This window comes from Oncorhynchus mykiss, chromosome 21 (genome assembly GCF_057628025.1).
Source record: "Oncorhynchus mykiss isolate SJ-2025 chromosome 21, ASM5762802v1, whole genome shotgun sequence".
Classification (NCBI taxonomy): Eukaryota; Metazoa; Chordata; class Actinopteri; order Salmoniformes; family Salmonidae; genus Oncorhynchus; species Oncorhynchus mykiss.
Window position 1 is genome coordinate 21,583,051 of NC_143042.1, and position 25,353 is coordinate 21,608,403.

The 25,353-nt window shown below is 45.3% G+C and overlaps 1 protein-coding gene across 50 annotated transcripts in view; it reads left to right on the top strand.

Annotated features, from left to right (window-relative positions):
- The window catches only part of LOC110500219 (non-muscle caldesmon), a 57,688-nt gene that overhangs the window by 24,569 nt on the left and 7,766 nt on the right, over window positions 1-25,353 (top strand). For 12 of the 50 annotated variants that reach the window (XR_016490233.1, XR_016490231.1, XR_016490235.1 and 9 more), the window contains 11 exons: window positions 1,848-1,930; window positions 9,686-9,820; window positions 12,554-12,938; window positions 14,034-14,107; window positions 14,780-15,044; window positions 16,006-16,146; window positions 17,900-17,943; window positions 18,064-18,139; window positions 20,715-20,849; window positions 21,056-21,148; window positions 24,876-24,944. Coding sequence is in view for 27 of the 50 variants with exons in the window: in XM_090214212.1 (XP_090070338.1) it covers window positions 1,857-1,930; window positions 9,686-9,820; window positions 12,554-12,938; window positions 14,034-14,107; window positions 14,780-15,044; window positions 16,006-16,146; window positions 17,900-17,943; window positions 18,064-18,139; window positions 20,715-20,849; window positions 21,056-21,148; window positions 24,876-24,944 (1,491 nt within the window). In the remaining 23 variants the exon portion in view is untranslated. Of the gene's footprint in view, window positions 1-1,847; window positions 1,931-9,685; window positions 9,821-12,553; window positions 12,939-13,156; window positions 13,361-14,033; window positions 14,108-14,779; window positions 15,045-16,005; window positions 16,147-17,899; window positions 17,944-18,063; window positions 18,140-20,714; window positions 20,850-21,055; window positions 21,149-24,875; window positions 24,945-25,353 lie in introns of all 50 variants that reach the window. The other 38 variants (XR_016490226.1, XR_005038574.2, XR_005038573.2 and 35 more) reach the window with 6 other exon arrangements.

The window sequence follows — 25,353 nt, forward strand, 5'->3', positions numbered from 1 at the left end:
TTGTAAGAGAAGAGCGTAGGTGGATGATGACAGGCTAAGGATCTTCTGGGTGGTCCTGCTCCTCTCCCCGTCACGTACCCAGGGTATTTTAGTGAAGAGCGTTAACATCCTGCGCTAACATCTACTTCCTCCTCACACACTTTCTTCTCCTTTCTCCTCCTCCTTCATTCCTTCACTTTCTCCTTTTTAATTTTTTTTTTATAGTGAAATGTGACTGTGTGTTTGGCGTGGAGAGATATCAACGTTTTCACAGTACTGTACGGCTAGTATTGGTAGTGAATATCCCTGTATCGAGGTCTAGAGCAGAAAGACATCCGGGTCGTATTCACTACGCATCAAGCAGAAGAAAACAGAATGAAACAGGGAGGGACTACCTACCAATAAGAAACGCCTATTTTAGTTTTTCTGTTGCGTGCCCTAATGAATATGACCCAGCATAGGATACAGAGGTACCGGATGGTGGTAAACTCATATGTTCTTCCAAATCAAAGTTTATTTGTCACGTGCGCCGAATACAACAACTTTACAGTGAAATGCTTACTTACAAGCCCTAACCAACAGCGCAATTTTTAAGTAAAAAATAGGTATTAGGTAAACAATAGATAAGTAAAGAAATTTAAACTGTAAACTGACAGTGGAAATAACAGTAGCGAGGCTACAGTATATACAGGTGGTACCAGTACAGAGTCAATGTACGGAGGCCCCTGTTAGTTGGGCTAATTGAGGTAATATGTACATGTAGGTATAGTTAAAGTGACTATGCATAGATGATAGAGAGTAGCAGCTGCGTAAAAGAGGGGTTGGCGGGTGGCGGGATACAATGCAAATGGTCTGTGTAGCCACTTGATTACCTGTTCAGGAGTCTTATGGCTTGGGGATAAAAGCTGTTGAGTAGCCTTTTGGTCCTAGACTTGGTGCTACGGTACCGGTGGCCATGCGGTAGCAGAGAGAACAGACTATGACTGGGGTGGCTGGTGTCTTTGACAATTTTTAGGGCCTTCCTCTGATACAGCCTGGTGTAGAGGTCCTGGATGGCAGGCAGCTTAGCCCCAGTGATGTACGGAGCCGTACGTTCTACCCTCTGCAGTGCCTTGCTGTCGGAGGACGAGGAATTGCCGTACCAGGCAGTGATGCAACCATTCGGGATGCTCTCGATGGTGCAGCTGTATAACTTTTTGTGGATCTGAGGACCCATGCCAAATCTTTTCAGTCTCCTGAGGGGGAATAGGTTTTGTCGTGCCCTCTTCATGACTGTCTTGGTGTGTTTGGACCATTCTAGTTTGTTGGTGATGTGGACACCAAGGAACTTGAAGCTCTCAACCTGCTCCACTAAAGCCAGGTAGTACAGGAGGGGACTAAACATGCACCCCTGAGCTCCAGTGTCGAGGATCAGCGTTGTGTTGCTACCTACCCTCACCACCTGGGGGCGGAACGTCAGGAAGTCCAGGATCCAGTTGCAGAGGGAGGTGTTTAGTCCCAGGATCCTTAGCTTAGTGATGAGCTTTGAGGGCACTATGGTGTTGAACGCTGAGCTGTCGTCAATGAACAGCATTCTCACGTAGGTGTTCCATTTGTCCAGGTGGGAAAGGGCAGTTTGGAGTGCAATAGAGATTGCATCATCTGTGGATCTGTTTGATCGGTATGCAAATTGGAGTGGGTCTAGGGTTTCTGGGATAATGGTGTTGATGTGAGCCATGACCAGCCTTTCAAAGCACTTCATGGCTATGGACGTGAGTGCTACGGGTCAGTAGTCATTTAGGCAGGTTACCTTAGTGTTCTTGGGCACAGGGACTATGGTGGTCTGCTATGTAAACTACAACGTTGTTGATGATGATGTCGTCCTGCAGGGCGTAACCATGGATGATGACTTTGAGCGGCGCCGAGAGCTCAGGAGGCAGAAGAGGGAGGAGATGCGCCTGGAGGCTGAGCGGTAAGACTGGCCTCCTCGTCTTCCTCTTCTTCCCATCTCCTCTCGTTACTTTTCCTCCCCTTCATCTTCCTCCTGCTCCTCCGTCGTGTCTCCAACCTCTCTCGCTCTTCTTCCCTCTCCTCAAACCTCTTCCATGTCCATCAACAACTACACACACACTGACATATCTACGATATTGTTGTCTTATCTCATTGGAGTTTATCAGTATAAACTGGGTGGTTCGATCCCTGATTGCTGATTGGCAGACAGCCATGGTATATCAGACTGTATACTATGGGTATGACAAAACATTTTATTTTTACTGTTCTAATTACGTTGGTAACCAGTTTATAATAGCAATAAGGCACCTCGGGGTTTGAAACATATGGCCAATATACCACGGCTAAGGGCTCTGTCCAGGCACTCCGCGTTGCGTCGTGCTTAAGAACAGCCATAAGCTGTGGTATATTAGCCATATACCACACCTACTTGGGTCTTATTGCTTAAACATACCACTCTGAACATGACGTCATAACGGTAAGTGTGCAGCCAGAGGGAGTTACAGGTGCACGTGTTGTCCAGAGGGGGTGTTGATGACACAGCGAGTGCTGTGATCATATGACCTCAGTGCTCTTCAGAGCCCAGTTGAAGTCAGTTAAAGGGCTTTGAGCTGGGCTCAGGTTGTTACAGGTCCCTGTGATCTCCATGCCAAGTTGGAACCAGAGAGCCAACCCTTAAATAGTTTGGACTCTCCTCAGGGCTTTAAAAACATCACGCAAATATTGGCTTCCTCTCCTCCTCATGCAGGCAGTAATCTACCACCGATCTGATGACCTGTGTTGTGTTCTCTCTCTCTCTCTCTCTCTCTCTCTCTCTCTCTCTCTCTCTCTCTCTCTGACTCAATAAGTTCTGCTTCGTCTCTCATCATGTCACTGGTAGAATGTACTGTTGACCTCACATAAAAGGTCTCTGTGCATCCTCAAGTCAAATGAGTTACTGTAATACTTACTGTAACAAGCCCAGACATTTCAATTGAGCTCATCTCAAATGGATCACCTCAACCATGTCTCCTTTTACAGAGCAAGGGTACAGGAGACCAGGGCTGTCCTGCCCTGTTCCTGGAGAGCTATCGTCCTGTAGGTTTTCACTCCATCCCTCATCTAGCACACCTGATTCTAATAATTAGCTGGTTGAAAAGTTGAATCAGGTTGGTTACAACTGGGGTTGGAGTGAAAACCTACAGGAGGGTAGCTCTCCTTGAACAGGGATGGAGAACCCTGCAGTAGGCTACTTAACTCCAGGAGCTTAGTTTGCCCAGCCTGTCTGGGTAGCTTCATCCCTTATCCCGATTATACTTACAAACAGTCATTTAACCTGGCCACACACATCATAAAACATGAAAATGCATCATGGGCAATAGGATATGCAAATGTGTATCTCTGGAGGTCCAATCCCTTACTGAGCGATATGGCAGTGACATTTACTGAAGATATGAGAAGAGCTCCCTGCAGACCAGAGCTACTGAACAAGTCTGTAAGGCCTTGGATATGACATTATGTTAGTGTATGCTTGGCAAGATACAAAAATGTCAGTGCTCACCCTTAAAATGTGTTGCCAATAGAACAGAACAGATTAACCAGAATGACATTTACTTTCACGGGTGGCCAAACAGAACTATCTAGAAAGCCACGCCCCTACTAAGCCACACCTCCAGTCTTCTGATCTGACCTAGTTCGTAAACCCAACTGGCTGGGCAAAAAATAACCCAATGTGTGTTCTGTCCACTATTTAACCTAGCATTTTCTTGTGTGTTAAAAAAAATAAAAAACTTTATCTATGACACTGGACTCCTGATTTGTAAATACTGTAATGTGGCTAGAAACAGAAAATACTTCTTCCCAGTCAACTCAATCAGTGAATATAATCCTCTCATACATTTAATTGTGATGTGTGGTTATGTTGTACAACAAATGTAAACCTCTGTAGCAATGTTGGCATCTATTGTTGTACCTTTTAGGCATGTGCCTACGCCTCATTGCTCCAGCTCAGTTGATTAAACGATAACTTAATGCAGTCGTTATATTTCACGACGTGTCATAAAACCCGCGTTTTATATTATCTATATTATCCCACAGTGTTTATATTATATGGCATTTGGTAGAAAATACAGACTGTATGAGAGACTAAGATTAGTAAGTTATAGGCATGGTGGGAGTTTGTTCATGTCTGTTTATTTAGTTGGCGGGACCATGCACGATTTTCAACCTACAACCTACCTATGTTATTGATAAAAGATCCAATCGCTATATTTTGCAAATATGCTATAACAATCAATATTTCCATGTCTCTCCTTATCTAACAAGTCAAAAACACATGTCTTGTCGGACCAATCCAGTCAACCATCACCAAATATTATGTAAAAAGAAAACAGATATGCACGCATGCACACACACACACACACACACACACACACACACACAGACAGAGGAGTGAGAGCAGTCCAGTCTATACAATAAGATCTGCAGTCTGGGCTTCCAAACACTTTTACATTAGAAGTGTTTACTAGTAAAGATCACAAGGAGCTGTTTCCTAGTCGCTAGGCACTGGAGGAGGACTACATGGCTGGGCTAACGTGTGTGTGTGTGTGTGTGTGTGTGTGTGTGTGTGTGTGTGTGTGTGTGTGTGTGTGTGTGTGTGTCACAGGAGGTTGGTGGCACCTTAATTGGTGAGGATGGACTCGTGGTAATGGCTGGAGTAGAATGGTATCCCAACACAGGGTCTCCAGGTGTTTGATGCCATTCCATCCGTTCTAGCCATTTATTATGAGCTGTCCTCCCCTCAGCAGCCTCCACTGGTATGCATGCATGCTTGGGTTACTGTATAGCCCGTGCACATGCAATCTGGAGGTCTGAAAGTCCTGTAGGGGTTCAGCCAGATTGGACCGTCATCAGGTGGTGAAGGCTTGACGAGCTCCATTCGCCTCCTTTAGCCCAGTGAGCCAAGATTGGTGTGTTTGTGTGTGTGTGTGTGTGTGTGTGTGTGTGTGTGTGTGTGTGTGTGTGTGTGTGTGTGTGTGTGTGTGTGTGTGTGTGTGTGTGTGTGTGTGTGTGTGTGTGTGTGTGTGTGTGTGTGTGTGTGTGTGTGTGTGTGTGGCTCTGCAATGTGTCAGATCCAGTCCGGACCAGAACAATCTGTCTTGTTGACGGAGAGGTGAAGCTCCATCCCTAATCACCAGCAGGCCAGAGACTACCCGGCCAAGGTGGACTCCGCTTCACCGTCTACTGTGTAGTTCTGCTGTTCTTAATCAATCAAATGAATGTAAAGGCATCCACACTGCTCCCCTAAAGAATGTGGTATAGAGACCAGTGTTTCTGGTCACTGTGGCCCCAGGGGTTGGCTGACTGGGCCTTTTTTGTATTGCGCTCTGTGACAAATGACATACAACGATACAGCTGGGATCTCAAGCTGTCTGGTTGGTGGCCGGCACAGTGGAGTTCACATACTGTCCTCTGCCCTCTGTGACTGACCAGGGCTTTGCTATGACAATGTAATGCAGACACACACGTACACACACTGGAATCTTTTGAGTGCTGTTTTTATTTGTCCCCTTTTAAAAAAATGACATTCTGTTGGAATGTTCCCAAACCTTATAATCCTGTCCTGTGTTCTGTCATGTCACACGCGTATTTTTTTTCCTGGCGACTGAGCCCAATGCAGTTTACTTCATTTATGTCATATTTCATAGCCTAGGCAACATGCAAAGCAGTTCTGTGCAGGCCAGTGTTTGTCAGTCTGCTGCCCTTTGAGAAGCGAAGCTCCCATTTTCTCCCCCATCTCCTCCACATCTGTGTGCAGGCCAGATCTCCAGGGAGGCCAGGAAGAGGCCAGGAAATAACACCCATCCTCAGTGAATGGACCGTTCCAAACATGCCCTCCCCAACCGGCGGCCTGCACCATAAACTCTCACTGGGCCTGCTTGTGTCTGTATCTGTTAGGGCGTCTGCCCAGCTCTGAATGTTTGGGGTGGATTACGGTACAGTTGGAGCAGTCTGGTTCCCTCTCATTTTGGTGGTCCTGTGACCCACCCACTCTATTTCTTTTGGTGGGGGGGGGGGGGGGGGGGGGGTGGCATTTGTTCCACAATGTATATAAACCGAACAAATGTGTCTAGACATGACCCATAATGTCAAGCTGTAACTCAAAAGTAACCCACGCCCCAAGCGGGTATCTCACCATGGGAAGCAGTGTACTTGTCCTTACTCAGGTGCTCAGAAATAGGGGCAGCAGCTATAGAGGTGGGTGATGAGCAAGTTAAATGGTATGTAGGTCTATGGAGCACTGATAACAAGATAGAGGCCTGTAGAATGTCTGTAGACTTCTGGGTGGGGGCTATGGCGTTGCTCTCGCTCTCTCTCTCTGGGCCTAGAGGAGAAAGTGAAGGACAGGGCGAAGCGTGGGAATGGGCCAGCCGTTCTGGCAGTAAATCACGCCCCCCCCCCCCCCCCCCCCCCTTCCCTGTGCGTTCTCTCTCTCTTTCAATCTCTCTATCTCTCCCTCTCCATTTTAGTCCAGTAGAGGTGAAGAAGTGTTTTCTCATGGGCTTTCCGAAGTTGTTTTCACGGACATTGCTGAGATATTTTGCCGTAAAGAAAATATTTGGAAATATTTTCCCCTAATGTGTTTGGTGACTGGACCTAGTGTGACTGGACATTTTGTACTTACTCAAGTAGTCAGGAGCTGAATGCAACATTGGGCTTAAATCAACTTTATTGTACACACTGTAAAAGCGGACGACGGCAACATTCGGTTGGGGATTAGGATTTAAAACAAATGCAGAAGTGTTTACTGTTGAAAATGTCACACATTTGCAATAAAATGATTACCTTCATCCTGCAGAATTTAACCCACAAGGACAACATGTTCATGTAATGGCCGACATAAGTTATACATGTCATTGCAAGGGAAGCTGGCTAGCCAAAGTTTGCAATGCACTTTATTAACTGTAAGCACTCCTCGAGTAAGGCCACCCTTAATAATGGCTCGAGGGAGAGAGGGCGAGGGAGAGAGAGACCTACCTGAATGTGATTGCTGTGGCTGGACTCTCAGGCTCCTACTGTATAGGAAGATGTATTATCTTGAGCATAGGATAAGACCTCTCCCTATATTCTCTCTCTGATGGGAGGAGAGGCCGCACTGAAGTGGTAGGTGGTCTATAAGGAATGAGGATATTGCATTGGGGCCTTCATTGGTGCAACAGTCTAGAGCCAAGAGCTCCAAGCGCTTTGATTGACAAGAATGCTAACTAAGCCGTTAAGAGTTTGTTGGACTTTCGTAAAGCATCGTCAACCCGGAGATACTGTGATTCTAACTGCACTGTGCCACTAAGGACTGGTCCGATCTATTTTTAGACGCTGTTGTCTCAGTTTCCCATGACATTTAGGCTGTTTCTGGGACTATGCTACTCTCCAGAGGTTGAGTCAGTCTTTGCCACTCTGTTTTCTACAAACTGCACTTGGTAATATAGCCGGTCATCTATGTGCATAATGTTAAGGATGACGGGCAATATAGACTTTTCGAATAGAGCTTCTAGTGAAAGAGAGTGTGTGTGTGTTTCTCAATACACATACTACCGTGCTCCAAGTCCGCTAATTGGAGCAGTCGGAGTATGAGCACGGAGGGCAGTTCTCAGATGCATACTTTGTTTGTACACGTTTTGAAGCATGCGTCGATGCGAGCTTCAGCTCCCAGGATTGTTGATGTGAGATTGACGCAACCACGTAAGAAACGAAGACACATTTCTTGAAAACAATGGCGGATTTGGGTTATAAACTGAAGTGAGAGAAAATGATTTTATCATTTTGGAGTAACACCCACACTCTTTCTCTCCTTCGGTCCCTCTCACTTACAGTGCATGGGAGTGTATGTACGTTTGAGTGCCAGGGTGAGAGGGGGTGTGTGTATGCTAAAGGTATGCACCTCTCTACAATTTGATACACAGTTACAATCCCATCAGACTAGAATCTCTATTCTAACAGTCTATATTGCTCTTCATCCTTAACATTTGCACATAGATGACTGGCTATATCCCCAAGTGCCGTTTGTAAAACAAAGTAGCAAAGAGTGACTCAACCACCCACTGTGGAGCCAAGACCAGCCAATTAGAATGAGTGTTTCCCCACAAAGGGCCTTTATTACAGTTTGTGTTAAGTGACAAAACTGCCCATTTTAGAGTGGCCTTTGATTGTCCCCAGCACAAGGGGCACCTGTGTAATTATCATGCTATTTAATCGGCTTCTTGATATGCCACACCTGTCAGGTGGATGGATTATCTTGACAAATGATATCTTGTTTTGTCTGTATTGGTCAAACGTAATGCAATATTAGGGGAGTGCACAGTGCTTCTCAAAATTACGTTATCGTTGGTTTTCCTCACAAAAACGTACTAAGGAGAACGAACTCGGAGCATGGTAGTATGCATATTGAGAAACACCCTGTGTGTATGTATGTGTGTGTGTGTATATATATACATTTACATATATATATATATATATATATATATATATATGTAAATGGATATATATGTGTGTGTGTGTGTGTGTGTATATATAATATATATATATGTGTGTGTATATATATATATATATATATATATATATATATATATATATATATATATATATATATATATATATATATACACACACATATATATGTATGTATATACATACATATACATACATACATATACATACATATATATTATATATATATATATATATATACACATACATACATATATATGTGTGTGTGTGTATATATATATATATATATATATATATGAGAGATGGAGAGAGAGAGGGAATACAGTATCATGATGTCACTGTCCCCCCTGGTTTAGCTTGGGCGTGAGCAGAGTTCTGTGTTCAATTATAACAACATTCCTCAGTCAGTTTACCCAGCAGGAGAGACTGCTGTTCGCAAGCTGTAAAGTCTCCCATAAAACCACTCTGCTTAACATGTTAACTGCACATGCTTCAGTAACATGCAATACGCACTGCCAAACGGCCATATGATGTTTGCTTAGCTTAGCCGATGCCTGACACTGACTTTGAAGATCACACAGAGGCAGACAGAATGGAGCTCTTCTCACAAACAAAACAGAGGCGGGGAAGATAATAAGTTAGTTCAGTCCTTTAGGGGAGGGGCTTTCCCAATGGTTCATGAAATTGAAGATGAATCTACATAGAATGGACTGGGTACCTCTCTGTGGGCTAGAGACTTTCCTGTCATGCTGTCAAACTGCAGGGTGTTGAGATCAGTGATCTGGCCTTATAGTAGAGTTCTCGGCTGGCCAGTACAGTACAGGCAAAACACACTCACATACTGTACACACGTGCACACACTATACACACACACACAGACACTATACACACTACGGCCCTTCACACACTACGGCTCCCCACCACTCCTCCGCTCCACTGGGCTGAGCCTGGGCTGAGGCAGGCGTAGGCCAGCAGCTATGTTAGTCGGGGTCCTCTCATCACTGGCCAAGCCACATCTCGAGACACTGTTTTCATCAGGCTGTGAAAAGTGAAACCTCAGCAGCAGCACCAGTGGCCTGAGCTCAGCAGAGCAGAGCAGAACAGGGTAGAATGTGAGTACAGTGAGTCAAGTAAAAGACACCGTGAGTCTTTTGTATTGCACTGTAAATACCTGGAGAATTATCTGGAGAACAATGACTTACTTGACTCTCCTCTCTCTTTCTCCCTGCCTCAGATTGGCCTTTCAGGGTAGTAATGAGGATGAGGAGGAGGCTGCAAGGGAGCGTAGACGCAGGGCGCGTCAGGAGAGGATGAGAGGGATGGGAGGCGAGGAGCCCAGTGACAGCGTGGTGATGACCAACAGCAATAGGTAAGACCTGAAGACTTGTGTTAGCTCCCAAACATAATGTCTAGGCTTTAGCTCAGCGGCTAACAGTATTGCGGTGCTTAGGAGATTGTGGTTTGAACCCAGTTGCCCCTATAATAATGGATGTGTGTGTAACAAGGTTGTTATAGTAAACTGAAACGAAAACTAATCATCAAAAAAAAACAATTTAGTAAACTGAAATAAAATAATTAACAAATCTTTTTGAAAAACTATACTGAATAACGGAAACTATTATCTTTGACTCCGAAACGAATCAAATCAAATGTTCCGTTTTAGTTTTTTGTCAGGCAAGAAGACTTTGCCAAGAGCAGCACAGCAGATATTTGGCACGTTTGACTGGTAAAGCTAAAGCGACAGTAGATGAAAGTCAAGGAGGGAAGTCGGGGGAGGTGCATCTGTGACAGCCAAAAGTCAGACACTAATCTGGTTTTCTATCAGCAAGGCTCAGATCAAAGGCAGTTTTGCCATTGTTTATATACGGCTTTCTTTAAAATGCCGAAATAAACATGTACCTAACCCCAATATCACACACCAAACAAATAAAATCCTAATATAATATAACGTGTGTACACGTAGTACAGTCAATAATAGAGAGAGACCCTCAAATATCACGTGTATTTGTATATATCCACTGTACATAAATCGCGGCAAATTGGTTCCTGTTTCCGTCATGTTTGCGTGGGTCAAACAAAAACACCCTAGTGATTGGTTGACAATAGAGCCTCCAACAATGCAGACGATGGCTGCAGGATGAAGTCGTTGAGGAGCAACTGCAGAGACATCATGACCTTTGATCACATGCAGTCAACATGTAGGTGCAAGTTGAACTGTTTATTTATGTATTTTGGATTTTACCCACTTTTTCTCCCCAATTTTCAATCTTTTCTCATCGCTGCATCTCCCCAATGGGCTCGGGAGAGGCGAAGGTGGACTCGTGCGTCCTACGAAACATGACCCGCCTAACCGCGCTCCTTAACACCCACCAGCTTCACCCGGGAGCCAGGCACACCAATGTGTCGGAGGAAACACCGTTCAACAGGCACCCGGCCCTCCACAAGGAGTCGCTAGAGCGCGATGAGCCAAGTAAAGCCCCATCGGCCAAACCCTCCCCTGACCCGGATGACGCTGGGCCAATTGTGTGCCGTCCTATGGGACACCCGGCCACAGTGAACCCGGGTCTGTACTAATGCTTCTAGCACTGTATCTGCACATGTGCATGGGAACGCTTCACGCTGCTTCAGAGAGGTATCTACGGTACCAGAGTCTTGCACTTCAACGTTCCTGGTTGTTGCGGAAATTGACCCACTACTACTGTTTACTTTGTGCGTCTACATCATCATCGCTGAGTCTACCTTTAAATGTAACCTATGACCTGACCCATCACCTTGTGCATTATTGCACCACAGTGGAAAGAACTGACATCTCAAAAAACACACACTTAACACATAAATGGTTCCTAGCCTCCCACAAATAGGCTTCTTTCTGTCCCTTAAACTAAAACTGAAAGTAAATGACGTGAAAAACGAAATAATTTTTTAACATTTTTTTATCAAACTTGAACTAAATAAAAACTAGTAAAGTGGATCTGAAAACTTACTGAAACAGCTAAACTGAATTTCAAATAAAAATCTTAAATCTAAAAGCAAAACTATAACAACCTTGGTGTGTAACCCTGATCTCGTCCACTGTTAGAATGCAGCTTCCTCCTCCCTGGAGGAAGTCCATGGAAGCTCCAGGTTTCCCGTCAGCTGTCCTACCCTTTCCTATCCTCTTCTGTTCTTTTTTATGGTATACTCTCTCAATGGAATAGGTGCACTGTGGGTCCCTATCGTACTGTAGGCCAGTACCCTTTCTAAAGTGTTGAAGAAGCACAAGTCTTACAGTAGAGTATCGCAGACATAGACTTACATAATTTAAACAGAGACCCTCTTCTTTTGTCTACCAATCAGTCATAAATAGCTCACCCTACTGTCCGCCCCCATACCATCTCCAGTTGAGGTCAGTACAGCAGTTGACACTGGAAGTAGTGGGCTGCTCTGACATACACCAGTACAGAAGCACTGTTGTAGTGGAGAATGGTTTCTCTCTGTGAGGTCACAGCCATATCCTGTGGCTATGGAACAAGTCCGGGATTGTCTCGACCTGTGATCGGACGTAACCCGACCCATTGTTGATTGTGTTTGGTTCTGTGCTAACATTTGCCAAGCGGTGTCGTCAGCCTGTATTCAACTCTGCCGGTATGTGCGAGGTGGTTGGAGGGTTGGATGCAGACCCACGAACGGTATTGTATGGATGCCCTGTCAGCTTGCTCTGAGGCTGGGCAAAAGGAGGTCGCTAGTCGCTAGTGCAATGTGGACTGGATACGTTTCTGGGAGAGAAAAGAAGCCATGAACTTTCGTGTCGGCCTAAGTTACGCTGTTGGACCTAACCTGTGGATAAAAGAACAACCTCAAGCTAGGAAGACAGAAGACTCAGTGAGGTAAACTGATTAGACGTCTGAACTGGGAAATGGAGCTGAAATGCTATTTCCCCTGTTGTTGATGTCCATGTGAGCCGGGTAGAAATCCATATTCGTGGTGTCCAGATATTGGGGAATGTCCAGCAGAGTGGTGGTAGTTTAACTTCAGAAGCAGTGACCACATAGCGAATTCAGTGGTTAACTGTTTTTTGTCCCTCTGTGTAATTGACTGTGGCATGTATCTCTCTCTCTCGCAGTGTGACAGAGACGGTGTCTGTGTCCTCCTCCTCTATGACCTCCTCGGGTGGAGGAGACGATGATGAGCAGGCCCTGCTGGAGCGCATGGCCAAACGAGAGGAGCGCAGGCAGAAAAGATTGATGGAAGCTCTGGAGCGAGAGAAGGATCAGAACCCCGGCAGTGACGGTAACCACGGCAGCGGGGAGAATACTGTGGAGGAGAGGTCCGTCGGCCGCAGGGGCCGTTACCAGGACAACGAAGAAGAGGTGGAAGAGCGGAACTGCCGAAAGGAGGAGGAGGGGGAGGCTGCTCCGGAGGAGGAAGAGGCTGAGCAGGGAGAGGAAGAAGCGGATGAAGAGGTGGTGGAGGAGGAGAAACCGAGACAGTCCTATATGAGAGAACAGGTCAGTCTATTCTTCTTTTATGGACATTTCTGTCCATTTTATTTTCCATCAGTGTGTTTTCATTCATAAAATGTACCTTATTTATCCATAGGAATCCATTGACGTAAAAACTAGAAACGAGGCATGATCATGGATATATTGATTGGAATGGTGGCCGGAGTTTGCTGATTTATTTATCTGATTTTGATAAAACATGACACTTCCATTCCTTCTCACAGGAAGATACAGAAGAGCAAGCAGTGGTTTTAAATGAGGTTGAGGAATCAGAGGCAGAGGTTGAAGAAAATGCTGCATTAAGTGATAAGGTAGAGGAAGAAGTAGAGGAACCAGATCAGTTAGAGGTAGAGGGCACAACAGTGACCCTGAACAATGAGACTGAGGAAGACTGTCGGATGTCAACCATCCAAAACGGCTTGGATGGGGTAAGACTTTAACATAGAGGTGTGAAATGGGAGCATGAACATCTCTGGATAACTCAAATGTCTCCGAAATAATTATCAGAAATCGTCGTATTAACTCTAAAGACAACGCATAGTGTCTTTGTCAATGAAGCAGAGTGGCGGTGTAGCCTGAATGAATATTTCCCAGACATTGAAGTTCTCCAGACGCTAAGTGTGGGTCACAGTGTGGTTTTGCATCCACGGTAATAGAGCTACATCTCATAAGGTGTGGTTGAGGTCACGGTCATGTGGTTATCTTTAACGTGGTTTAATGCCATGCCATCCACGGAGTGGTCACAATACGGTCACTGTGTGTTCAGCTGCACGTTTGCCTCTGTGGGGAAGAGGTTGTGTGTGAAACCTGTGTTTTGCATATGTTTTCATGTCTACTCACTTTCCGCAACCCCCGGTTTTGCTGTCAGATGTGTGTCCCAAATGGCACCCTATTCCCTTTATAGTGCACTACTTTGAAGACTTGTGCCAAAAGTAGTCCAGTGGGGAATAGGGTGTCATTTTGGACAAAGCCAGGGTCACAGAGTGGAGTCACTGGTCTGGTTTGGATGGTGTGATGTCACATAGAAGCACCCACGCACAGACACAAGCATTCCTTCATTCCCAGAGTTCAGTGTGCTCAGCGTGTGTTCTGTGCCTGCAGGTGAATGAAAAGCAGAATGGAGGTCTGCACGAGGAGACTCCTCAAAAACACAAAAAAACAGAAAGGACACTGAGGTAGGAGCCAGAGACTTATGTGCGCTAATGGTATAATGCTACACGCAACACATGCATGCATACACACACATACAAACACACGCATTCTGTGGTCTTAGCATTCGGGCTCCTGAGTGGCTCAGCGGTCTAAGGCAGTGCATCTCAGCGCTAGAGGCGTCACTACAGACGCCCTGGTTCAAATCCAGGCTGTATCACAACCGGCCGTGATTGGGAGTCCCATAGGGCAGTGCACATATGTCCCAGTATTGTCCCGGTTTGGCCGGTGTTGGCCGTCTTTGTAAATAAGAATTTGTTCTTGACTGACTTGCCTAGTTTAAATAAAAGTTTTTTAAAAATTAATATAATTCATTGGTCATGATTCAAAACCTAGGGGGAGTTGAGGTGGAGAGAGGTGGGAGAGTATTGCCCAAGGTGTCTGTCATGTAATTGAAAGGCATATTTATCCCAGCGCACACAGACACACTGTTGTTTAGCATGATTGGTTTCTAGAGGAGAACAGCTGTATTTGACACGGGTCATGTAATCCTAGCTCCCCAGAGGGAAGCACTGGAGTGAAACCCGGCTGAGTCTTAGTGTGTCTGTGTACCTGTGCATTTGTAGGCTTGTGTGTGTGTGGCTGTCTTTCTACCAGTGTGACGAATATTAACCTGTCTTCCTGTGCGTGTCCCATAGCCGCGGCAGCGTGCGCTCCCCGGCGGCGGGGGCGGAGGAGCAGGACGACACGGCGCCCCTGGAGGCGGAGCTTAAGCTGGAGGAGCTGAAGCGCCGCCGTGACGATGCGGAGAGCGAGGAGTTCGAGAGGATGAGACGGAAGCAGCAGGAGGCTGAGCAGGAGCTGGAGGAGCTGAAGAAGAAGAGGGAGGAGAGGAGGAAGATCATAGAAGAGGAGGAGAGACAGAAGAAACAGGAGGAGGCCGAGAAGAAGGACAGAGAGGAGGTAGGGGTTCTCTCTCTCGCGCTCTGCCTCTCTCCTTGACTCTTCTGCACTCTCTCTCTCTCTCTCTCTCTCTCTCTCTCTCTCTCTCTCCCTTCCTCTCTCTCCCTCCCTTCCTCTCCTCATCTCAAGACTGTACACTTGATTTAGTCATAACATCTGTTGAAGATAACAGCTATATGTCATATTCCTGCCTGCTTCACCATGACATGGTCTTACTATATACTGCATCCTTATCGGCGCACTCCTATTTGAATCCCAATAATAATCCCTTTATAGGCCATCATTCTTCGTCCCCTGCTATATGACCTCACCTTAACATATCTACGCTATGATAGTCAGTCCATAATTTGCGTGTACATACTTGCACTTGACACCGCGCCATTCACCGTCCAATCACCTAGTTTGTCTTATGCAGACAGGTTTTTCTGGTTCCATCTCAAATGGCACCGTATAAAGTGGACTCATTTTGATCAGGGCTATGGCTCTGGTCAAAAGTAGTGCACTATATAGGGAATAGGATGCCGTTTCAGACACGACGTCTGTCATTTCCCGACAGGTCTCTGTGCTGTGCTTGGTTTTGAACATGGGGTCGTCTCATGTTGTGGTGCATAAGAGGCTGTTTTGTGTCAGGGTGGGTGAAGCCTGGATATAGGTGGACATCAAATAGAAGCCTGGATATAGGTGGACATCAAATAGAAGCCTGGATATAGGTGGACATCAAATAGAAGCCTGGACATCAATATAAATAGTGTTTACCTACTGCACCTACTGTACAGTACCAATAAGAACAGACTGTAATACAATAAAATAAACTGTAAAGAAGCATTTTCTTCTTTACTTTCAACTTAGAGGAGTATACCTGTGCTTAGTTATTGTTTGCGTGCGTACATTCTTGGTCGTGCGTGCATGCGTGTGTGACCGCTTCATAACTGAGAGTTCTGCTGTGTTCCACATCTCTCAGGAGGAGAAGAGGAGGATGAAGGAAGAGATAGAAAGGAGAAGGGCGGAGGCGGCCGAGAAGAGACAGCAGATGGGGGTGGAGACTGTCGACGCAGAGGCCAAACCCTTCAAATGCTTCAGTCCCAGAGGATCCTCCCTCAAGGTCAGTCGAAAACTTTTGACCTTTGACCTCTGTCACCTCCATCTATGATGTCTGTCTATGACCAGGTTCGAATACTATCACATAGCTTTAACCTATTCAGCCCTTTCATAAATCTAGCAAGTACACTGCAGGGATCCAAAAGCTACTCCAGATGTAACAGTTGGCTCCCATATAGTAGCTTGTACTTCTTAGTCTTTTTCATGGCATAATCTCTACCTTATTCTCATTCGCCTCATTGTAGGTAACAGGACCATTTTACTGGGAACGTTATGGCGTCATTGTTGTTGACAATAAGTGTCTCTGTTCTGTTGTCTTCTGTCTGTGTGTGTTTGTCTGTTGTCTCGCTAGTGCGTTAAAGGCATGGAAACTTGAAACGCCACAACTTATCACTTTAAAGATAATATTTGTCATGGAGTAGTGTGTTCAATCATCTTATGTGAATAAACGCTCCAGTGTTGCTGAAATAAACTCCCATGCAGTGAATGTCCTTGGGGGTTTTCACTTTTCTGCCAATGGAGAAAATCTAATTATTCCAAGTTTAGCAAATCTCCATCTCACAGGCTGGGTACACTGAAACCTGCCCTGAAATTACTTTGTGTGTTAGTGTTTTTTTTTTTAAGGTAATAATCTAATTCCATTTGTTGTTGTTTGTGGTCTGGTCTGTTGGTGAATGTTAACATCCTTCCATTCCTCTCCACAGCTTTACTTTGTCATCATGTTCACTGTAGGTACAGCTGATGGTAGAAGTTGCCCACAGGTTACAGATCTAGGATCAGATTACCCTTCCCCCATATCTTAACCTGAACCATTAGGAGGGAGGAACGTAAAACCAGACCCTAGATCAGTGTCTATGGGCAACGTTGTTCTACTCGTAGCTCATGCGTGTGTGACGCATTATTGTGAGGTTCTACTCATTCAAGTATTAACATTATTAACAACATTTCCTGTAGTTCCAGTGTAACGTAAACACATGAGTACACGCTCAGATCCTCTTGCACTGGTCCAGAGTAGTTACATTAGGATACAACGTTCCACAAGCTGCAAATGGGAGTCAACACAGTTAGCTAGATAAAGAGAGCTGCTCCCTTCAAAAACGTCAGACTCGGAGGATGCAGGAAACCGATTAGGTTAATAGGATTAGTGTACCCGCGTTGGAATGGTGCTGCTGCAGCTTGAGAATAGGGTATTTCCTGTCAAGAGGAGTATTTTAGGAACACCCACATTTCGGTAGCAGAGCCGAGCTAGAGACCAAGCAGGGTCCTTTTTTATTTCATTTTTTAGAGGGAGCGGGGATGGATGGTTGTTCTTTTCATTTCAGGATCGCTTTCCCCCCCTCTTAGCCCTGTTGTCGTATATCATAAACAGCAGTCGGAGCGAGGTTCCCACAGCGCGGGGCCTGAAAAAGGCCTGTGCTTCTCTGCTCTCTGCTCTGCTCTCTGCTTTTCCTGGCTGGGTGACAGTAGCTGTAGCTAGTGCTGTGGAGAACAGAACAGTCAGTCACATTGTGTCTTGCTGGGCTAGGAAAAGCCCAGTCTAAACAAGGATGTAATGGGTCTGGTAAAAAAAAAGAAGGGAAAGGTAGAACAGGAGAAAGGAGGAGAGGGTGCTGTTGGGTTTGGATGTGTGTGTGATGTGGGAGTGCTATGTGTATATTTGGTAGTGTGTGTGTGTGTGTGTGTGTGTGTGTGTGTGTGTGTGTGTGCGGCTACTGCCTAATAAATGGTTGATGCATAATTCACTGATCTCTCTACAGATTGGTGAAAGGGCAGAGTTTCTGAGCAAGTCGGCACAGAAAAGGTGAACAGTCGTTTCCATTAATTGTTTGAATCACAACTGGTGCTCTCAGTGTGAAGTCATACAGTTCAGTAATAAAATGACCCTTTGGCTAATTCTGTTGTTGTTATATGTTCTGACCAGCACGGTGAAGTCAACTCACTCTCCTGTCGTCTCTAAGATTGACAACAGACTGGAGCAGTACACCTCTGTTGCCCAGGTCAGAGGTTACACATCAACACAAATCACCTGACTAGTACAGTTACCAATGAGCCCTATGAGAACAAAATGTTGAAAAGATGTAGGAAAATGTTATTTTTTTGTTGAATTTTTTTTTAAATTACATCTTGTGTTGACTGGGATTGTATAACTGTTACCATTGTTGATTATCATATCTAGAACATACAGTATATTTCAATACTGCTCTGAATCTGAAATCTACAGTACATGCTTTAGATAATTGTAATGATACTATACTACAATCATTTTGATTTATAAGCCAAGAGAGTTTGTATCTATATTCTTCGTAGCTGTCTATTTACCACCACAAACCGATGCTGACACTAAGACTACACTCAATGAGCTGTATAAGCTCATAAGCAAACAGGAAAACGCTCAACCAGAGGCGGCGCTCCTAGTGGCCAGGGACTTTAATGCAGGGAAACTTAAATCCATTTTACCTCATTTCTACCAGCATGTTAAATGTGCAACCAGAGGGGAAAAACTCGAGACCACCTTTACTCCAAACACAGAGATGCGTACAAAGCTCTCCCTCACCCTCCATTTGGCAAATTTGACCATAATTCTATCCTCCTGTTTCCTGCTTACAAGCAAATACTAAAGCAGGAAGCACCAGTGACTCGGTCAATAAAGAAGTGGTCAGATGAAGCAGATGCTAAACTACAGGACTGTTTTGCTAGCACAGACTGGAATATGTTCCGGGATTCTTCCGATGGCATTGAGGAGTACATCACATCAGTCACTGGCTTCATCAATAAGTGTAGCAATGACGTCATCCCCACAGTGACTGTGCGTACATACCCCAACCAAAAGCCATGGATTACAGGCAACATCCGCACTGAGCTTAAGGGTAGAGCTGCCGCTTTCAAGGAGCAGGACTCTAACCCAGAAGCTTATAAGAAATCCCGCTATGCCCTCCGACAAACCATCAAACAGGCAAAGCGTCAATATGGGACTAAGATCGAATCGTACTACACCAGCTCTGACACTCATCGGATGTGGCAAGGCTTGCAAACTATTACAGATTACAAAGGGAAGCACAGCCGAGAGCTGCCCAGTGACACGAGCCTACCAGACGAGCTAAATTACTTTTTTGCTCGCTTCGAGGCAAGTAACACTGAAACATGCATGAGAGAATCTGTGTGATCACGCTCTCCGTAGCCGATGTGAGTAAGACCTTTAAACAGGTCAAAATTCACAAGGCCGCAGGGCCAGACGGATTACCAGGATGTGTACTCCGTGCATGCGCTGACCAACTGGCAAGTGTCTTCACTGACATTTTCAACCTCTCCCTGTCTGAGTCTGTAATTCCAACATATTTCATGCAGACCACCATAGTCCCTGTGCCCAAGAACACTAAGGTAACCTGCCTAATTGTCTACCGACCTGTAGCAAAACCAACACCATCATTACATTTGCCGATGACACAACAGTGGTAGGCCTGATCACCGACAACGATGAGACAGCCTATAGCGAGGATGTCAGAGACCTGGCCGTGTGGTGCCAGAATAACAACCACTCCCTCAACGTGATCAAGACAAAGGAGATGATTGTGGACTACAGGAAAAGGAGAACCGAGCACTCCCTCATTCTCATCGACAGGGCTGTAGTGGAGCAGGTTGAGAGCTTCAAGTTCCTTGGTGTCCACATCACCAACAAACTATCATGGTCCAAACACACCAAGACAGTCGTGAAGAGTGCACACAAAGCCTATTCCCCGTCAGGAGAATGAAAAGATTTGGCATTGGTCCTCAGATCCACAAAAAGTTATACAGCTGCATCATCGAGCGTATGGTTGCATCACTGCCTGGTATGTTAGCTGCTCGGCTTCCGACAGCAAGGCACTACAGAGATAAGTGCGTACTGCCCAGTACGTCACTGGGGCCAAGCTTCCTGCCATCCAGGATCTCTATACCAGGCGGTGTCATAGGAAGGCCCTAAAAATTGCCAAAGACTCCAGCAATTCTAGTCATAAACTGTACTCTCCACTACCGAATGGCAAGCGGTACCGGAGTGCCAAGTCTAGGTCTAAAAGGCTTCTTAGCAACCTCTACCCCCAAGCCATAAGACTCCTGAACAGCTAATCAAATGGCTACCCAGACTATTTGCATTGTCCCCCCTCTTTTACTCTGCTGCTACTCTCTGTGTATTATTACCTCAATTACCTTGACTAACCTTTGCCCCCTCACATTGATTGACTCTGTGCCGGTACCCCCTGTAAATGCCATACTACTGTTATTTTACTGCTGCTCTTTAATTATTTGTTGCTTTTATTTCCTATTTTTTACTTAACACTTATTTTTCTTAAAACGGCATTGTTGGTTAAGGGCGTGTAAGTACGCATTTCACTGTAAAGTGAAATTGTATTTGTCACAAACACAATTTGATTTGATTTGTATGGCTCCTTCCTCACGGCCATTTTAAACAAGTCACAAAAATAATTCCAGATACGAAAACGCAATAAGACATTTCTCTTCTCTCCTTTGCCGACACCGATCATTCCCCACTCTGAATCCAACACTAACATAGTCTCCCATTCCCTTTTCCCTATACAGAACAAGGATATGCGGTCCCCACGCTCCGGTGCCGTGGACCTGCCCATGGTGACAGATGGGATACGCAACATTAAGAGCATGTGGGAGAAAGGCAGCGTGTTCAACTCGCCCGGGGGCGGCGGGGGCACGTACAAGGTGGGGACCGGGAAACAACCGGGAATCTGGAACTCCATTTGGGTGCGGTTTGGGAGGAAGTAGGGAGCAAAGGGGGGGGGGGGGGGGGGCAGGGACTCGTTTCACTGCCACTTCCTGTTCATCCTCGATGACGACCAGCCCAGGGCGTTCTGCTGGAGTTGAACTTTGCCCATGTCTTTTTTTTCTGTTCCCTCCTCTACACACAGGAAGCAGCTGGGATGAAGATAGGTGTGGCGGGCCGCATCAACGACTGGCTGAATAAAACCCCCGAGAGCAAAACGCCAGGAGGAAGGCCCGCGGTAGGTCGTCTCCACGACAACCACTTACTGTACAGTGTGTTTGTCCTCTTTGCACCTCTTTATCTAATCCTATATTTATCCTTTATTGAGATGAACAATGTCTTTTTCAAGGGAGACAGCGAACAGACACTCATTATGAAACATAGTATATGTGCGGTCCCAACTCCGTGTTGCTCCTGCACTTGAGCTGTAGTGTAAGCAAGCATTCATCAGACCAGAGACTTAAGCTCATTTAATGATGATGGATAGGGCTTTCCGTGAACTAGCCCGAGTGTAAAAAAACATTAACGACGCCTGCTCTTTCCATGACATAGACTAACCAGGTGAATCCAGATGAAAGATACGATCCCTTATTGATGTCACTTGTTAAATCCACTTCAATCAGAGTAGATGAAGGTTAAAGAAGGATTTTAAGTCTTGAGACAATTGAGACGTGGATTATGTATGTGTGCCATTCAGAAGGTGAATGGGAAAGACAAAAGATTGAAGTGCCTTTGAACGGGGTATGGTAATAGGTAGGTGCCAGGCGCACCGGTTTGAATGTGTCAAGAACTGCAACGATGCTGGGTTTTTCACCTCAACAGTTTCTTGTGTGTCTCAAGAATAGTCCACCACTCAAAGGGCATCCAGCCTTGACTTGACACAACTGTGGGAAGAGTTGGAGTCAACATGGGCCAGCATCCATGTGGAATGCTTTCGACACCTTGTAGAGTCTATTTCCCGATGAATTGAGGCTGTTCTGAGGGAAAGAAGGGTTGCAACTCAATATTAGGAAGGTGCACTTAATGTTTTGTACACTCAGTGTATACAGTATGTTCTAATAGTTTTGAGAAGTGCTGTTAGCTACCATGTATTTTTGTACTTGTATTAATAATTGCCTGCAAATCTTGGAGCGGTAGTAAGATGATGTGCCCTGCTGGGAGAAATAGTCTGTCACCTAGTGAATATGAAATATAACTCAGATTAAAAGAAAAATAGCAAAGTGGATGAACTGTTGAGTTATAATCTAAATAAAATCAAATGTATTTATATAGCCTTTCTTACATCAGCTGATATCTCAAAATGCTGTACAGAAACTCAGCCTAAAACCCCAAACAGCAAGCAATGCAGGTGTAGAAGCACGGTGGCTAGGAAAAACTCCCTAGAAAGGCCAAAACCTAGGAAGAAACCTAGAGAGGAACCAGGCTATGAGGGGTGGCCAGTCCTCTTCTGGCTGTGCCGGGTGTAGATTATAACAGAACATGGCCAAGATGTTCAAATGTTCATAAATGACCAGCATAGTCAAATAATAATAATCACAGTAGTTGTTGAGGGTGCAGCAAGTCAGCACCTCAGGAGTAAATGTCAGTTGGCTTTTCATAGCCGATCATTAAGAGTATCTCTACTGCTCCTGCTGTCTCTAGAGAGTTGAAAACAGCAGGTCTGGGACAGGTAGTACGTCCGGTGAACAGGTCAGGCTTCCATAGCCGCAGGCAGAACAGTTGAAACTGGAGCAGCAGCACGGCCAGGTGGACTGGGGAGTCCTGAGGCATGGTCCTAGGGCTCAGGTCCTCCGAGAGAAAGAAAGAAAGAAAGAGAGAATTAGAGAGAGCATACTTAAATTCACACAGGACAGCGGATAAGACAGGAGAAGTACTCCAGATATAACAAACTGACCCTAGCCCCCCGACACATAAACTACTGCAGCATAAATACTGGAGGCTGAGACAGGAGGGGTCAGGAGACACTGTGGCCCCATCCGATGAGACCCCCGGACAGGGCCAAACAGGAAGGATATAACCCCACCCACTTTGCCAAAGCACAGCCCCCACACCACTAGAGGGATATCTTCAACCACCAACTTACCATCCTCAGAAAAGGCCGAGTATAGTTACAGTATAACCATGAAGTCATGAAGGAAAAACACATAGCACATAACCGCAGTCATTTATTTGTGTTGTAAAAAGTACATATCACATATTATCGGAGTATGTATTAGTTTAGTATGAAGTGTGACATGGTTCCTACCATGGATCACATGCTGGTTATCAGAAGGACTTAGGGCTTTAGTCAGACAGGCTGCTTCCCATGCTGGGCTGCATGGATGCATTCCAACATACCAGTGCTTCATCTCAAATGGCACCCTATTCCCTACGTAGTGCACTACTTTTGACCAGGGCCCATATGCCGTATTTATCCCAGTATTTTACCCAACAGACTCAGACTTTTCTGTTTCCATCTACGTGGACCGGCACCCGCGTTTCACTCAGCCATGGCCATGGCTGCTCTAATTTGGAGCCAAGGCCCCTGGGTACTTTTCAGCTGACCGTTACGGAACAATTGTTAACGGTGAACTTTAACACCTTCTCACAAAGCAACAGTCTTGAATGATGCAGAGGTCGTTGATTCTGCTCGCCTTTAAGTCTTTAGTCACAAGTCTTTAAGGCGGCAGGTAGCCGAGTGGTTAACAGCATTGGACCAGTAACCAAAATGTTGCTGGTTTGAATCCCTGAGCTGACTTGGTGAAAAAAAATCTGTTGATGTCGCCTTGAACAAGGCACTTAACCCTAACTGTTCCTGTAATTTGCAGAATCATTGTAGAATATACATTTGTTCTTAACTGACTTGCCTAGTTAAACAAAGGTTAAGTTAAAAAAAAATATCTAAACACTGGTGGCCCACTGGTTTGGGTTAAGTCTCGATGGAAAAGCACTTCTAGAGTACTCCATAGGGATCTGTTCAAAAGTAGTGCGTGGAAAAGGGGTGCCATTCTGGACGCAGCCCAGTCCTTTAATCTCTGTAGTCCTAATTTAAACTTCAGACCGTGTTTATTTTAAGACGTTCATGCTACACCCAGACCTGTTTTCAAATAGGCGCAAAGTGTGAGGGCAGCACTAGAATGCAAACGTACATACAGTAGCCACTGCCATAACCTCTGTCGGAGTCATAGATCATGGCGGCGTAGTGATACACCATGTGGCCACTAGAGGGCCGTTGCCATGGTGACGTGGTGTTGAGAAGAAGTAGTGCAGAAGGCCCGGGCATTGTGAGTGGTTTGGTGTGGCTGGTTATATGGTCGGTAACATGATACCTACTGCCAACCTTTGATGTGTAGCTTTTTAACCAGCTAAGAACCCCTGTGAGTTTTACATGGACATTAAAAGTGACTTTCACTTAAATAATTGACATAAAAGACTTGATTAATGAATCATGATCGCTCTCCGATATAGATTCTGATATGGGTGACTGACTTGCTCTCTGGGAATGTTTGGTCTGGTCTGCCTCTGCCTGCTGACAAATGATGTCTTGAAATGACTGCAACATCTGTCTCCCTCTTGTGGTTAAAAGGAGCATAACATAATCGCATTTCTGAAATATTCTTTACTGACTGTCGCTCTTCTGTCTTCTTTCCTTTAGAAGCTTCTTCCATTCTTCAATCTGAAGTGACTGTTTCTCCTTTCCCCTCCTAGCTCAGCACCTCTCTGGGGTAATCCTTCTCTTTGTCATCCCTCCTTCTTTCTGCTGGACTTCTCTTTCTGCCTCTTCTCCCTTCCCTTTTCTCAGCACCTCAGGTATTACAACCCAATTGTTGACGCACTTCTGTTTCCTCAATTAAAATACTGCAGACATTGTTGGAATTGTGTGTCTTGAATGTGAGTTGACGAGGACTACAGACACTGATGCAAGGGCCACCCTCCTTCTCCTCCCTCTCTCTCCCTTTTTCCATCCCTCCTTTCTCTCTCTGCAGGACCTAAAGCCAGGAGATGTGACCAACAAGAGAAGTCTGTGGGAAAACAAGGGCTCCTCCCCAGCCAAGGTAACCTGAACCACCTGAACTATTCATAGTACACACACACATACACTCTTGTAAAAAAAAATGTATTATCTAGAACCTAAAAGGGTTCTTCAGCTGTCCCCATAGGATAACCCTTTGAAGAACCCTTTTTGATTCCAGGGAGAACCTATTTGGTTCCAGATAGAACCTTTTTGGGTTCCATGTAGAACCCTTTTCACAAAGGGTTTTCTATGGGGACAGCCGAAGAACTCTTTTGGAACCCTTTTTTCTAAGTGTTCATGTACATAAACACACACACCTGAAAACAAACCTGAGTTTAGACCATGGCTAATGCCATGAAGAATGTACACTGAACAAAAATATTAACGCAACATGTAAAGTGTTGGTCCCATGTTTCATGAGCAGAAATAAAAGATCCCAGAAATCTTCC